Source organism: Triticum aestivum, chromosome 5B, assembly GCF_018294505.1.
Source record: "Triticum aestivum cultivar Chinese Spring chromosome 5B, IWGSC CS RefSeq v2.1, whole genome shotgun sequence".
Classification (NCBI taxonomy): domain Eukaryota; kingdom Viridiplantae; phylum Streptophyta; class Magnoliopsida; order Poales; family Poaceae; genus Triticum; species Triticum aestivum.
The window spans coordinates 668,297,144-668,310,243 of NC_057807.1; the positions used below are offsets into that span (position 1 = coordinate 668,297,144).

A 13,100-nucleotide genomic window follows, 5' to 3' on the forward strand; every position below is an offset into this window, starting at 1 on the left:
GTTTTGATGAACTTTTTTTCAAAAAAAATCGGATGAAAAAAACCAGGAGCACGGGTTTTTTCCCTTTCCGAAAGAGGCACGCCCGTGCCTCTGACGAAATCATAACCGTGCCTCTCGCGGAAGCAAAACCGTGACTCTCGCGAAAGGAAAAAAAGAGAAAATGCGTTTTTTTCGTTTCCAAGGACACGGTCGTGACTCTCGCGAAAGCACAACCATGCCTCTCGCGAAAACAAAATCATGATTCTCGCAAAAGAAAAAACGTGTTTTTTTGTTTCTGAAGAGGCACGGCCGTGAATCTCGCGAAAGCACAACCATGCCTCTCGCGGAAGCAAAGCCGTGACTCTCACGGAAGAAAAAAAAAAGAATACATGTTTTTTTCATTTCCGAGAGGCACGGCCGTGACTCTCGCGAAAGCACATCGTGCCTCTCGCGGAAGGAAAACCGTGACTCTCGCGAAAGGAAAAAAAAATAGAAAATGCAATTTTTTTTCCGTTTCCGAGAAGCACGGCCGTGACTCTCGCGAAAGTAAAACCGTGCCTCTCGCGAAAGCAAAACCGTGACTCTCGCGAAAAGGGAAAAGAAAAAAGAAAATGTGTTTTCTTGTGCAAAAAAGATCGAAATTTTTTTGGTCGAAAAGCTAGGGAAGACAGGTGGAAAATCAAAACATCGAAAAAAATTATTTAAAAAGCCGAAAACGCGTGCGAAAAAAAAATCTGGAGGGAGCACCCAGAGCGCGACATGTGGCAAATGACTGAGAACGCGCCATGTGGCGCTGATCGTTGCAAGGCTCCCGAAGGAGCGCTCGTTAATTAGTTGCTCTGTGGAATCAGTCAGCATATCCAAATTTCTCAAAGAAAAAAAAAGGTCAGCATATCCAAATTTCGTTTTTGAGTATCACCATGCAATGCCCATATTGCCGCTGCCAGTCATCCTCCCTTCCCACATGTTCCTATCCGTTGTCAACGAGGTCAAGGTCGACGAATATGCGACGTGCGATTTGGTAGCGAGCAGTGAAGGCGACGTACGCTCTGAGTGCCCGGGCGTACGTATCCGTATATGTGTTGTGTATTGTCGACCGTCCATACCGGCGGGCGTTCCGTTTTTGGATATATCATGCCGTGCTTCAGGCCACTTCGTTTTGCTCTCGTCTTGTTGATCTAGATTCTACACACTGCACTTGTTGTCATACCAAACGCTAGTGTTCAAGGATACTCTACTGGTTATCCCACAAACATGTTCAAGTATACTACGTACCACGGACTGAATCTCCCTCTATTATTTTATGTATATGTACTGTCTTTATCTTACAAATGTTCCTGCTACTACTGTAAGCCAAATCTGGGAAATCCCAATCATGCGCATATATCCTCATTATTATTATTATTATTATTATTAGAAGAAGAAGAGAATACTGTACGTACTATTTTCCGGATCAAAATTCCATTTAATCCTAGTAGTGTATGAATATGTGGGAGTAGGGGTCCATGATACACTATGATGGGACATGCTAGTTTATCCGCATGCCCTGCACCTATGTCTAGCCAGACATCCCATTGTTTATGCAATATACTACTCTAAACTGGCATGCTCTGAAACGCGCATTTCAAACAGCCAAATAAATAACAACATAAATATCAGAATCAAGTTTCAGATTATAGCAAAGTTTTGCCCAAGCCGAATACAAGACAAATAACAAAGTACAGGCCCATGGATCATTCGCGAGACTGGCGACCACACATTGAGAAGAAACATACTAATAATAGTAGAAATGTTGTCTGTTTCGGATACATGCTTCGCCGCGTTGAAGCTGGGAACTGTTGTGCATTACCTTAATCGAACTTGATTTTGCGCAGCGGCTGCAGCAAAGCAATGTTCGCACGGGGTCTTGAGGGGATCGTTCGTCTTGCACTTGATGCATTTCTTCAGTCATCGTTTGGCGGGTGCACGGGCGGCTTGTCGTTGTCTGGCTTCCAACCGCCTGAGATGGCGGCGCGGAGTACAAAATCCTGGTCACCCATTATCTCCGAGAGACGATCTTGAGCATAAGAGCAATGTACATAATGAGGACCCAACCAAGTAATCAGGAGTACAGTGCCCAAGCAAACAGACAAAAAATGCAATCTTTTTTCCATTAATTGAAGGAATCCTAACCTTGCGCCTCGGTCATGGGTCCAAAGAATATTGCTGTCCCGGCCGGCGCTGTGTTACCTCCGGGTGGACGGCGTGGTGGCGGCCGGACGCCCGCTGCTGCAGAAAATGGCTCCCGAGAAAGAAAGGTGTAGTCAGCGAAGAGCGTGGGGGCGAGTCCAGTCGATGGTGCCTCGTCTTGAAAGATGGAGGCATGCAGCAGATCGGCGGCGCGGGGCTTCTTGGCTGCGAAGGACAAAGGGGAAATAAGGTGGCTTTCAGATTTGCCCGCCGCGCGCGTCCATGGATTCAAAGCACAAGCGGAGCAGATGTTTTTATATTGAAACTTACTGGATCCGGAAGCAGCTGATCCGGATAGGTCATCCATCTTCTTCTTCTTCCCACGGGCAAGGGTCTCCTGCAGCTCCTCCTCATCCCCAGACACGACTGCAAAGAAAGAAAGAAAGAGGACGTTTTTTAGAGATGCGTGCGTTCATGCACCCGGAGCACAAGCACAAAAAACACATCAAGGATGTCTGGGCAGTCGAACTCACCCTGATGAACCGTGGCGTCCGGAGCGGCCGACGGAAGCTTGAGGCCGGTGTCGCTCCCGGCCGGCGCCGGCGACTTTGGTGCGTCGACAGCGTCCCCCTCTTGGCCCGCCATGGTCTGCGTGGGCACCGGCGACGTTGGTGCGTCAAGAACCTTCTCCTCTTGGCCCGCCATGGCCGCTGGGGCTTTTGGATGGGTTAGGGAGCGTCTGGGTTTGGGTGCTCTGTCTGAGACGAAGAGGAAGGAAGGACCCGGCGCGTACTTGTACCGCAGAGAGGAGAGGCCAGGGGAGGGCAGGGAGGGACGCAGCGGTCAAAGATTTTTCCTGGTCGTACGTACTGCTCGCTTTTCTCTCTATATATACTCCGTAGTGAGAGGCCAGGCACAGCTGTATCGCTTTCAAGTTTGCTTTCGAGTTTGATCCGGGTGAGAAACAGAGCAGGAGGTGGTTTGCTTTCAAGTTTTACTGTAATTCTTTCACGTGCTCTCTCCGTTTGCTCTCTTTTTTTTGACTGCGATGCGAGGAAACACGACGGAGACCTCCCGTTATAAATGAAGATGGACTACTTTGCCCCTCAATACTTGCATGCATCGCACGTGAGAAAGATCGCTGATTGGCTGGCCCCCGCCTGCAAGTGTAGTAGTGTATGTGTATCTCCTCTGCTTTGGGTTTTGCTTTTCAGTTTAAAGATGGGTGCTGCTTTTTCTTTTCTGCGCGAGCAGGACACCCAAAGTATTTCTACTTTCTGGACTCGGCAGTTTCGGTACATTATTGATGGAGAAACAATAGCGAACGCTGATTCAAATTAATCTCTTCGCCTCCACCACATCCTACGCTAGATTCCACCTTGTTCGCTCGCAACGACGAGGCTGTGCGTCCGCTCCGGCGCTGGTGGGTGCGGGTTGCACCACCCCTATCCCGATGTCATCTCCAACATCTGCAGGTGCTGGTTCCAGCAAAAACGGCTGCCCGTTGTAGCAGAAATTCCGCCAACGGTCGTAGCAATCCATCAGCCATCAGCCCATCACGGATCCAGCAAAAAAATTGCCGCCGCCGGTAGTAGCAGCCACGTTTACTGGTTCCAACATCCCACAACCACGGTTGCAGCAAAAATGGTGTCGCTGCCGCAAACGCCGTTGCAGCTCTGGTTTAGCCGGTTCCAGCACTAAACTGGCCGGTTGCAGCAAAAACGCCCATGCCATCGTCTGTGGTAGTTGTTGTTGTCGCTGGTTGTAGCACTGGGCTGGCCGGTTGCAGCAAAACGGTCGAAGCCGGCACCAGTGGTACCTGCCGCTGTCACCCGATGCAGCACTGGGTTGGCCGATTCCAGCGTTTTGGCTGGCCGGTTGCAGCAAATCCAGATGCTGGTTCCAGCATCCTCGTCTACGCAACCTCCCTGTTGTTGTCTTGTCCATCTCCGATAAGAGAGAGTCGTCGGGGATCAGGGGATCTGGGGGCCGACGACGTGGATGATAGAGAAAATACACCCCCGGCCTTTGCAGCTTCGAGCACGCGCGGGAGGACGCAGCCCCCCGAACTCGTGAGCTCACAGACCATGGTCACCCAGCTTGCCGTGGGAGGGAGAGGGAGGAGCACTTAGGATGGGGCTCGGGGATTTGGTGGAGGCGATGTTCTGTCGGGAGGACGAAGACACGCCGGCTCGGATGAGGATAAGGTTGCGTGGAAGGAAAAAAAACTTGTGTGGGCCCTCGCATCTTACGTGTCGCGATCAGTATCGCTAGGGGCTGTGTGCGTGGGCGCAACTGGCCGAAGCTTCGGCCGGCGCATCGACAGCAAGCGTTTTCCTTGTTCATGCCAATTGATGCCTTCGAGAGCAGTATAACATACTCGGCCGTCTTTATGCTTTTCTTTGGTCAACATATGACCACACACACATGTCTCGCCATTTGCTCACATCGTTGTAATAAAAAAAAGGGGGGGGGTTAAAGATGGTAATGTTATCCTTGCAGCCGTCGAGAATTCTGCGTTCTATACTCTTCAAAGTACCATGGCCAAGGTACATCAATTAATGTCTCAAAATGATAAATAAAATACATACTATGACATGACTCTTTTTTCTGGATGGTTATGATATGAGATGATAGTTGTTTTATTGTTTTTTTTAAAAAAATAAACTGAATTTTCATACTTCTTTGTTGCTGGCAACCATGGAAGCAACACAATGCGGTGGGGGGCAGCAAGTGCAGCAGCCTAACAGAAGCGACATTCGAGTTTAGCCCAACCGACGAGGAAAGGGCAGTCGAAGATGAGATGATCCATCGTCTTGAGGGGGGTCGAGGAGATGGGGCAGCCAGCGCCCTCCAAAGCAACAATGTGCTTCCGCGGGAGCACATCTCTCGTGTGGATTCGAGCATGGACCAAGAGCCAGGCAAAGAATCAGGCCCGGCTGGGAGCATAGTTCTTCCAGATGAAGTCAAAGAACGGAGTGTACACTCCGTCGAAGTGATAAAACTGATAGACGCCCGCCGAGGAGATAGTTATGCCTTTCGCACAATCATGACGAAGGGTCCGCTTGTCGGGCACCGTCATCAGGACCGCCCCCTGGATGATGGGAAGGAGCACACCTCGCTCCCGTGCACCAGTGTGGTTCAAGCATGCGACGATCCCCCATCTAGCATGTGTTGCACGACGCGAGCCATCGAAACTGCGGGCATATTGGCGTGGGGGAAGAGACAGCTCATCTGCACGACCAGAGCACCGCCGGGAGCCATGAGTCTAGCCAGAACACTGTTGTGCGCTCGTTGCCGACGGGGACATGGGAGATCACCCTGTAGACTAGCATGAGATGGGCCAAGGACGACCCATGAGGACCAGGGAATGACCCGGTCACAGTACGGGTTAGCAGTGATCGCTCTAGCTTGGACCACACCCAGCTAGCCCACGGCGCATCCTGGCGTGAGTGTAGGCGATGAAGAAGCTTCATCAGGAGGCAGTGGTTCTGGACCGACGGTCCATGCACCCCCAGACCCCCTTGGGATGAACGACTCGTTCCGAGGCCACGAGGCGTTGGGCTCCCGACGCCTTTTCCGCCGCAGTCCAAAGGAAGGATTGGCGCAATGTGTCGATCGCCTAAGGAACCAACGGAGGTAGTTCCACCGCCGCCATGGCATACGTTGGGAGCATGTCCAGCACGGCGCTAAGCAACACCAGCACCCCCCCCCCCCCCCGGCGCGAAGGACAACAGTTGTGCGCACTAGCCAGAGAGGTAGCGCTCATCCTTGGTGATGAACGGGAGGAAGTCGTCCATCGAGAGCTTGCAGTTGGAGAGCGGCAGGCCGAGATAGACTTGGGAAAAACTCCCCACACAGCAGCCCAACACTTGGACCATGTCACACAGATCATAGTCGTGGACATGCATGGGCACCATGATTCTTTTATGGAAGTTGATGATGCCTCGTCGCGCTTCGGACTGCATCTAGCTCAGAACGCACAATGATGATGGTGTCATGGGCATCCTGAAGGACCAACAAAGACACGCCATCATTCAGAGGGCGGCTGATGTCCTGCAAGTGCACAGGGCTATGTAGCAATTTTGTGATAAGTAAGCAGGTTTGTCGATCCCACATGGGAGCGAATAGGATGAAACCACAATCCCCGTAGCTATGTTATTACTAACACAACCACGCTCACACCCAAACCAGAGTTTGGAAATAGCTCACTAAAGTAAGTTGATAGGGAAAGGAGAAAGGTAGAATTAAACTAAGCTAGAGAGAACAGAAAATAAATACTAAACTAAACAAAGAAACTAAACTATGAGAAGTATGTGATGTTTTAGATGAGATTGTTGGCATCTAGTTACGACCTTGTTCAGTACGGGTGTGGAATAGAGTTTGGTTTTACGACTATGTCATGTTGTGGCTAAGTGAGTACCTGCATTGTAGTATAAGGTGGTCTACTTCTGGTGGGCGGTCCATAACATAACATTATCTCTCAAGACGCGCTATGTTGAGATAACTCATTCATTCTACATTTGTACCATACCTGTGGTGGCTAACACAAAGATATTAAGGTCCTTTTGGTCTGGAGGACCGGACAAAGGCATTAAGTTCTATGGACAATCATGCTCCTAGAATAATCGTGTTCCCCTCAGGATATCTGCACCTGTCACGTCATAAGTCTATCGGTTTGCACAGCCATCTATACACTTCATGTGTGGCATGGGGAGTTGTATGATATCTCCAACTACGCCAATGGATAGGACATCTCCCATCACTAACTTACCGAAGTTTACAAAGCAACACTCATAATTAGACAACACATATCAAATGACCACTTACTAATCGACTGACCCATAGCCAACAATTACTCAAATAACATCACATATGAGGGGGTTCAAGAGTTGTTACAACCCATCACAGAGACCGTGATGGATGAGAAAGAAGGGATGGTGATGGTGGTGATGATGGCGGCGGCATGGATGATGATGGCGATGACGGCGGCGTGGCGGCAATGGCCCATGGTCGCGCCCCATCAGGGTTGCTCCCTTCCGGTCTCCTTCAAGGTTGCAACTATGGTGTGTTCTTGATGTGGCGGTGGCTAGAGGTGGAGTGGAGATGATGAATGATGAAGATGGATGCGGCAGCTAGGGTTGATGGTGTTTATATAAGGGCTCTTCCAATGCCGCCTCGCTTGATGTGGCTTCCCTCCCTTGATCCAAGGGCTCTAGATGAGCCCAATCTCTCCCGAATCACCCCTTGAAGGCCAAGAAAGTCATGGGAACAAACTGGGCGAAATCCATGAAGAATCCCGTCACGAGAGGCAACTTTGGTGCTGTCTGGATTCCATACGGGCGCCCAAACAATGAGCAGCGGTCGTATGAAACATCGTCTTTTGTTTAGCCCTATTCTGGTAAAATGGTGGCCATTTCTTCATACAAACTCATAATTTGACGTTCTTGGGCTCTTTGGACTCGTATGAATGACATAGATCCATTTAAGGTTTTAGATCTTGATTTGGAGAACTTTGGAAAAATGACATTTTCCACCTTCGAAATGACCGTCCTGGGTCCTTGTTGTCCACCGTTTGAACTCCTTTCATCATGCTAACTGCTTGGGAAGTCTGTATTGCCTACGAGACAAAAAAGACAAAGAAAACTAATAAAAACCAACTAAGAATAAACATTATGCCATGCTCGCAGTGAAAAGGACAAAAACTGGAAATCATGCATATGGACATATAATTGGCTCAATGGAACATGATATAACTTGATATATGGAGATAATGTGTAAAAAATGAGCTCTAAAGATGCATAAAATAGGGAGCCATCAGTGGCGCAGCCTCCCATCACTCTTGATCATCCATTGGATCACGTCCGCCACAAGCAAGAAAAGGTAGGGAGAGACAAGATCCCCATACTGCAGCCCCATTTTTCAGTTGATCCATCTCCCATGCCTGCAATTGAGGACCAACACGGACATGGATGAATGAAAAGTCGAGTCCATCCAATCAAACATGAGAGACGAGAAGCCACACACCTCCATAATCGCGCAAGTATATTGTTGTGCTTGTATTCACCATAATGAGAATAGGAACGAGTGGGAGGATTTGGGGTGATTATTGGAGAAAATAGAGGGGGTAATGCCATGGAGGTGGAGGAGGTAGAGGATGGGGGAAGAACTCAAGGAAAGAAAATGGCAAAAATACATCTGATGTAGGTCTATTGATACAGCTCTACGCGTAGCAATGAAAATAATTACCTAGAACTATTGGGGGCTTGGGAGCCCTTCGATAGTTTGAAGTCTTCTAGAGGTCCAGAGGACTGAAGATCCTGATGCGGTCTATTTCTCTCTAAAACTAAAATGAGGGAGAATGAGATGGAGATATTTTAGTGGAAATTGAATATGGTGAAAATGGTAGTGAAGGATTGTGACAGCCGGAGTGGAGGTTTAGCCATGTTTAGGAAGAGGGGGTGTAGGGGAACCTTGGGTGGAAGTGTAGGTACCGTATTGATGTTGATGTGGTGTCAAAGGATAGAACCAAGTGGAGGTTGACGAGTGTTTATGGAGAATCGGAGGCAGAGGAGAAGGAGAAGTGGAGAACACTTGGAGGCTACTTCGAACATTGCATGGCCAAATTGATTTACCATGGGTCTCTTTGGGGGAATGAAATTCTTTTTGCGGGGGGGGGGGGGGGGGAAGGAAGGAGGGCCGACTTGGGTTGTATGGATGATTTTCAAAAAACTCTAGAGCACTGTTAGTTGGAAGATTTGAGGTGTGTGGGGGATCCATTCACATGGTGGAATTTGGTCTATTCTGGGCAGCCTAATAGCATTTTTCAGAATTCCTAATAAATCCTAGAGGCACACTTGGCCCATTCATTCAAGGCAAGAGGTGGGAATGAAGTTTCTAATGGTATATTTTTATAATATAGAATGCATATATTACTGATGGCGAACATAAATGCATTAGCCCCTAGTACATACCTGGATGGAGGGGCACACAGTTTGCTATAATTTTTATGATGAGTTGTCTAGATGTACTTCAGAGTAGGTGGTAAGGGCATCTCCAACATGGACCCTTAAACTACCTGTAGGAGTCCAGACCAAGCTGTTCGAGCGCACTTTGTCATCCAACGCAGTGCTGCATCGGTCCGCCGACACATCCAACTGCCCGTTTTCCCACAAACCGTAAGCAAACTAGGGGAGGGGCTTTCTAGGAGTTTGGACCGCCACTGCGTAGGAATCCGACTCCCTTGGCCCACCTAAATCCCCTCCCGGTCCACTTTTCATCCACTCCACCCCTGCTCACCTCTTACTTTGCATCTGCAACCTCTTTGCCTGATGCCGTCATTGTACCTCTTCGGCCATCGCCCAGGCATCCTTGGACATCTGCAACCCCCACCCACACGCATGTACATCTTGGACTAAGCCACCGTCCACCCAAAATCCCTCCACAACCACACATCCTCTGCCCCCTATCGATGTCGTCCATGGTGGACACCATGTTTGACAAGTGTTCGGTCAAATACCATTGAGCTTTTTTGTTGAACTCCGTGTTGTTTTTTAGAGTTAGCATGATGGCGGGGTATTCTGTGATCGAGTATGAGTTGTTGCGTGATGTTTGGTTGGCTGTATCTGCGGACTTTATAGGTTGAGGAAATCGTTAACTAGTAGCTGCCCGGTTGGTTGGCGAGTAGGGGATTAATAGACTATTCGACAAGTTAATCGGGCATTTAATCAATTAATCAAACAATTTGTCAGTTTATCAGCTACTCAGTGACCCTACGAGTAGGGATTAATTGATAAGTTAACTGGTTAATTGGACAAATTCATGAATTGGATGAGGCAAGGTGACTCGATCTTTTGGCAAAATGTGCATGCTTCGTTTCATGAACAAAAGATCTTCGTGCCCTATGACATGCACGTCATCCATTAACGCAATGTGAAGTCAATGTGAAATTGCTATCGCATCGGTGGTAAACCATCTGCAACTCCCCCATGAAGTTTTGCGATGCGGTTCACTGAGTGTAGACAATGTGGCCATTGGGCTCATCAACCATAGATATGTTTTACTTCTTGTTGCTCCACATGTTGGTTAAATCATTCATTCACTCAATATTGTAACTTGATAATCACCATGTTGTATATCCTGGAGGCACTGCCGTGTTGTACCATAGGAGCGAGGGCAGGCCATTTATGCTCATACATTGTTTGATGAAGCTCAAGGGGAACTATGCATGGGACGACATTTACCGGTTCTGACTATAGTATTGTCGAATTTGGAATCGATGAATTCGAACAACTTGTTGAACTTCCTATTACCTAGGATGTAGTATTTACATGTGAACTATTGTTGTATTAGGGATATTTGCATATTATTTATGGGTGAATTATGTTATTTTGTATAATTATTTTGAGTGTTGCAGAATTAGAAAAAAAAGGCGGGCATTTAGGGGACAAGATTGGATGGCCAACTCCCAAACCAGTGTCCATGGACTACTCCGGACCAGTCCACGGATGAATAGTATATCTGTTTTAGGAGATGGCGTTGGAGATGCCCTAACCACTACTAAATTCAGTAAAACATGGATTCAAATGTTCTTCAAATCGATTCAAGGGTGACGACTGCGTCTCCAGGGGCGCTGGTCCTGAGGGGCACGTGGAGAAAGGCTTTCCGACTATCATCGACAAGGCCAATCTCTGGTATGGGAGGGGCGACAACGGCGCGTCGGCGACTTGCTTTTGCGACAATAGTAGTCGTCCAGTTGGTCCATGGACCTCTATGTAATTTTTATAATACATCTCCTTTTTGCAAAAAAAATAGGGAGGTTGATTTATTATCTTTTACCAAGTCTAAAGTGGAATTTTATCCTTCTTATCTTTTTCAAGAAAAGTTGGAATTTTTTATTTTATGTCAGCATTGACATTAATTATTCCAGTCTAACCCATCCTAAACAAGATTCCACAATTTACCCAAGTATTCATACTTGGTAAATACAAGATGGCACGTCACGCTTTGCTCAGTTTTTTTTCTTCTGAAAAGGAGGACAATTCGTTGCATGTTCATGAGTTCATCGATTGATGCACACTCGCTACAGTGTATACACAATCCTAGCACGGGCCCTATGGTCATGAACCACAATCAACCGCTCAAGCGACTTTTGACCAAAGAATGAAAATTGTATTAGCCCTTATACAGAACTCTTCAAAAAGGGTCATCGCATGGGCGCAAATGTTGGCGGGTCAAATCAAAGGGTAGTCTTGGTATTTTCATCCACGAAGCCGAGCTTTGAGCCAGTGCCATCAATAAGGACATGATGCACGCACGGTGACATTGCATGATCTAGCAAGAATGGTGAGTCATGGGGTTTTACTCTGAAGTGTGTGCATACTTGTTTCACATTCATTGCTAGGAACCTATCTACCGGCTGACGCCCTCTCTTGAGCCGGATCTCGGTGATGATAGAGCCCAAGGCCCTTCCACGCTGGTGTATGTCACGACCGGTTTTTCAATAAAACACTTATTGAGAAAACTGATCTTTTGATCCCAGTATAGGAAAAGTCGTCCTCACTGGTAGACAAAAACTTGATAAACAGAGGACCAGTAGCATTAAATATATCACAGGGTTGAGCGGAGGCTGCTCAACAATTTATTACAAACTCGCCAATATCTTACATAGGGGCGGTTATGGCACAGGGGTGTGGTAACATGCTACTAGCTCGAGTTAAAAGCGGTGGTGGATGACCAGACTTCTACTGGCAGCTCATCGAGCGTCGAGGTGAGGCTCGATGAATTTATTCTGGGTTGGCGGAAGCGGATATGATACAATGACCAAAACAGGATCGCACGGGACTGACTGGGACTCCTCTAGGCGTCGGACTCGCTATTGAACTCCTCATCCATGAGATCGCCTTCGTCAACATCTGGCCAAATCAACAAGCCAGGTGAGTACTTTGAAAGTACTCGCAAGACAATTCGGACAAAAGATATAACAAATGCATGCATGAATGCGTCATGAGCAAAAAATAATAATGCTCAAATCAATAATAAAGATTTGACAAGGAAATATAAAATAGATAAATGAAAACCGATCGGGTGTCTGGAGCGACGCCACGAAAGGTAAACAAATGAAATGCATGCCACAGTCGGGTGTCTAAGCGACACCACATAAAGGGCTTTAGAAGAAATGCCACAGTCGGACGTCTGAGCGACATCACAGAAAGGGCTTTGAAAAGAAATGCCACAGTCGGACGTCTGAGCGACATCACAGAAAGGGCTTTGAAAAGAAATGCCATAGTCGGACGTCTGAGCGACATCACAGAAAGGGCTTTGAAAAGAAATGCCACCGTCGGACGTCTGAGCGACATCACAGACAGGGCTTGGAAAGAAATGCCACCGTCGGACGTCTGAGCGACATCGCAGACAGGGCTTGTACCGAAATGCCACCGTCGGACATCTGAGCGACATCGCATATAGGGCTTGTAACAAATGTAAATAACAGGTATGCCACCGTCGGACATCTGAGCGACATCACAGACAGGGCTTATAACAAATGTAAATAACAAGTATGCCACCGTCGGACGTCTGAGCGACATCACAGACATGGCTTATAACAAATGTAAATAACAAGTATGCCACCGTCGGACGTCTAAGTGACATCACAGACAGGGCTTATAACAAATGTAAATAACAAGATTAGTCCATCCACAAGAATAATCTTTTAACCGGGTTTATCACCCAGGTATTCCACCGGAGTTTTGTCACTGAGACTGATACCTGACAAGATAAGATGAATGTAGTACTTGGAAAAGTACGTGATGATTTAAAGGAGTTGTGACTCTGCAGAGTTGGTACTCACTGACCACAGCCAACGGATTTCCGTAGTCACGAAGGACTAGTTCCGTTTACGGTATTTCAGAAGAAACACATTTAACTAGTACACACCCATTCCACCTCACGAT

At 47.6% G+C, this 13,100-nt stretch overlaps 1 protein-coding gene across 1 annotated transcript; it reads right to left on the reverse strand.

The window, feature by feature from the left end:
• Positions 1–1,622: 1,622 nt before the first annotated feature.
• On the reverse strand, positions 1,623–2,953 carry LOC123117533 (uncharacterized). The gene is made up of 4 exons (XM_044538268.1): positions 2,682–2,953; positions 2,479–2,574; positions 2,152–2,373; positions 1,623–2,035 (listed from the first exon to the last, which is right to left on the reverse strand). The coding sequence occupies exons 1-4, from the start codon at positions 2,851–2,853 to the stop codon at positions 1,923–1,925; spliced, it is 603 nt and encodes a 200-aa protein (XP_044394203.1). The 5' UTR covers positions 2,854–2,953; the 3' UTR covers positions 1,623–1,922.
• Between the last annotated feature and the right edge of the window lie 10,147 nt (positions 2,954–13,100).

What these genes read in the sequence shown, in the direction of transcription:
- LOC123117533 (XM_044538268.1), bottom strand. Translation starts at nt 2,853, where the DNA reads ATGGCGGGCCAAGAGGAGAAGGTTCTTGACGCACCAACGTCGCCGGTG. An exon ending in GGACGCCACGGTTCATCAGG is followed by an intron (nt 2,575 to 2,681) that starts GTGAGTTCGACT and finishes CTTTCTTTGCAG; the next exon opens with TCGTGTCTGGGGATGAGGAG. An exon ending in ACCCATGACCGAGGCGCAAG is followed by an intron (nt 2,036 to 2,151) that starts GTTAGGATTCCT and finishes CTTATGCTCAAG; the next exon opens with ATCGTCTCTCGGAGATAATG.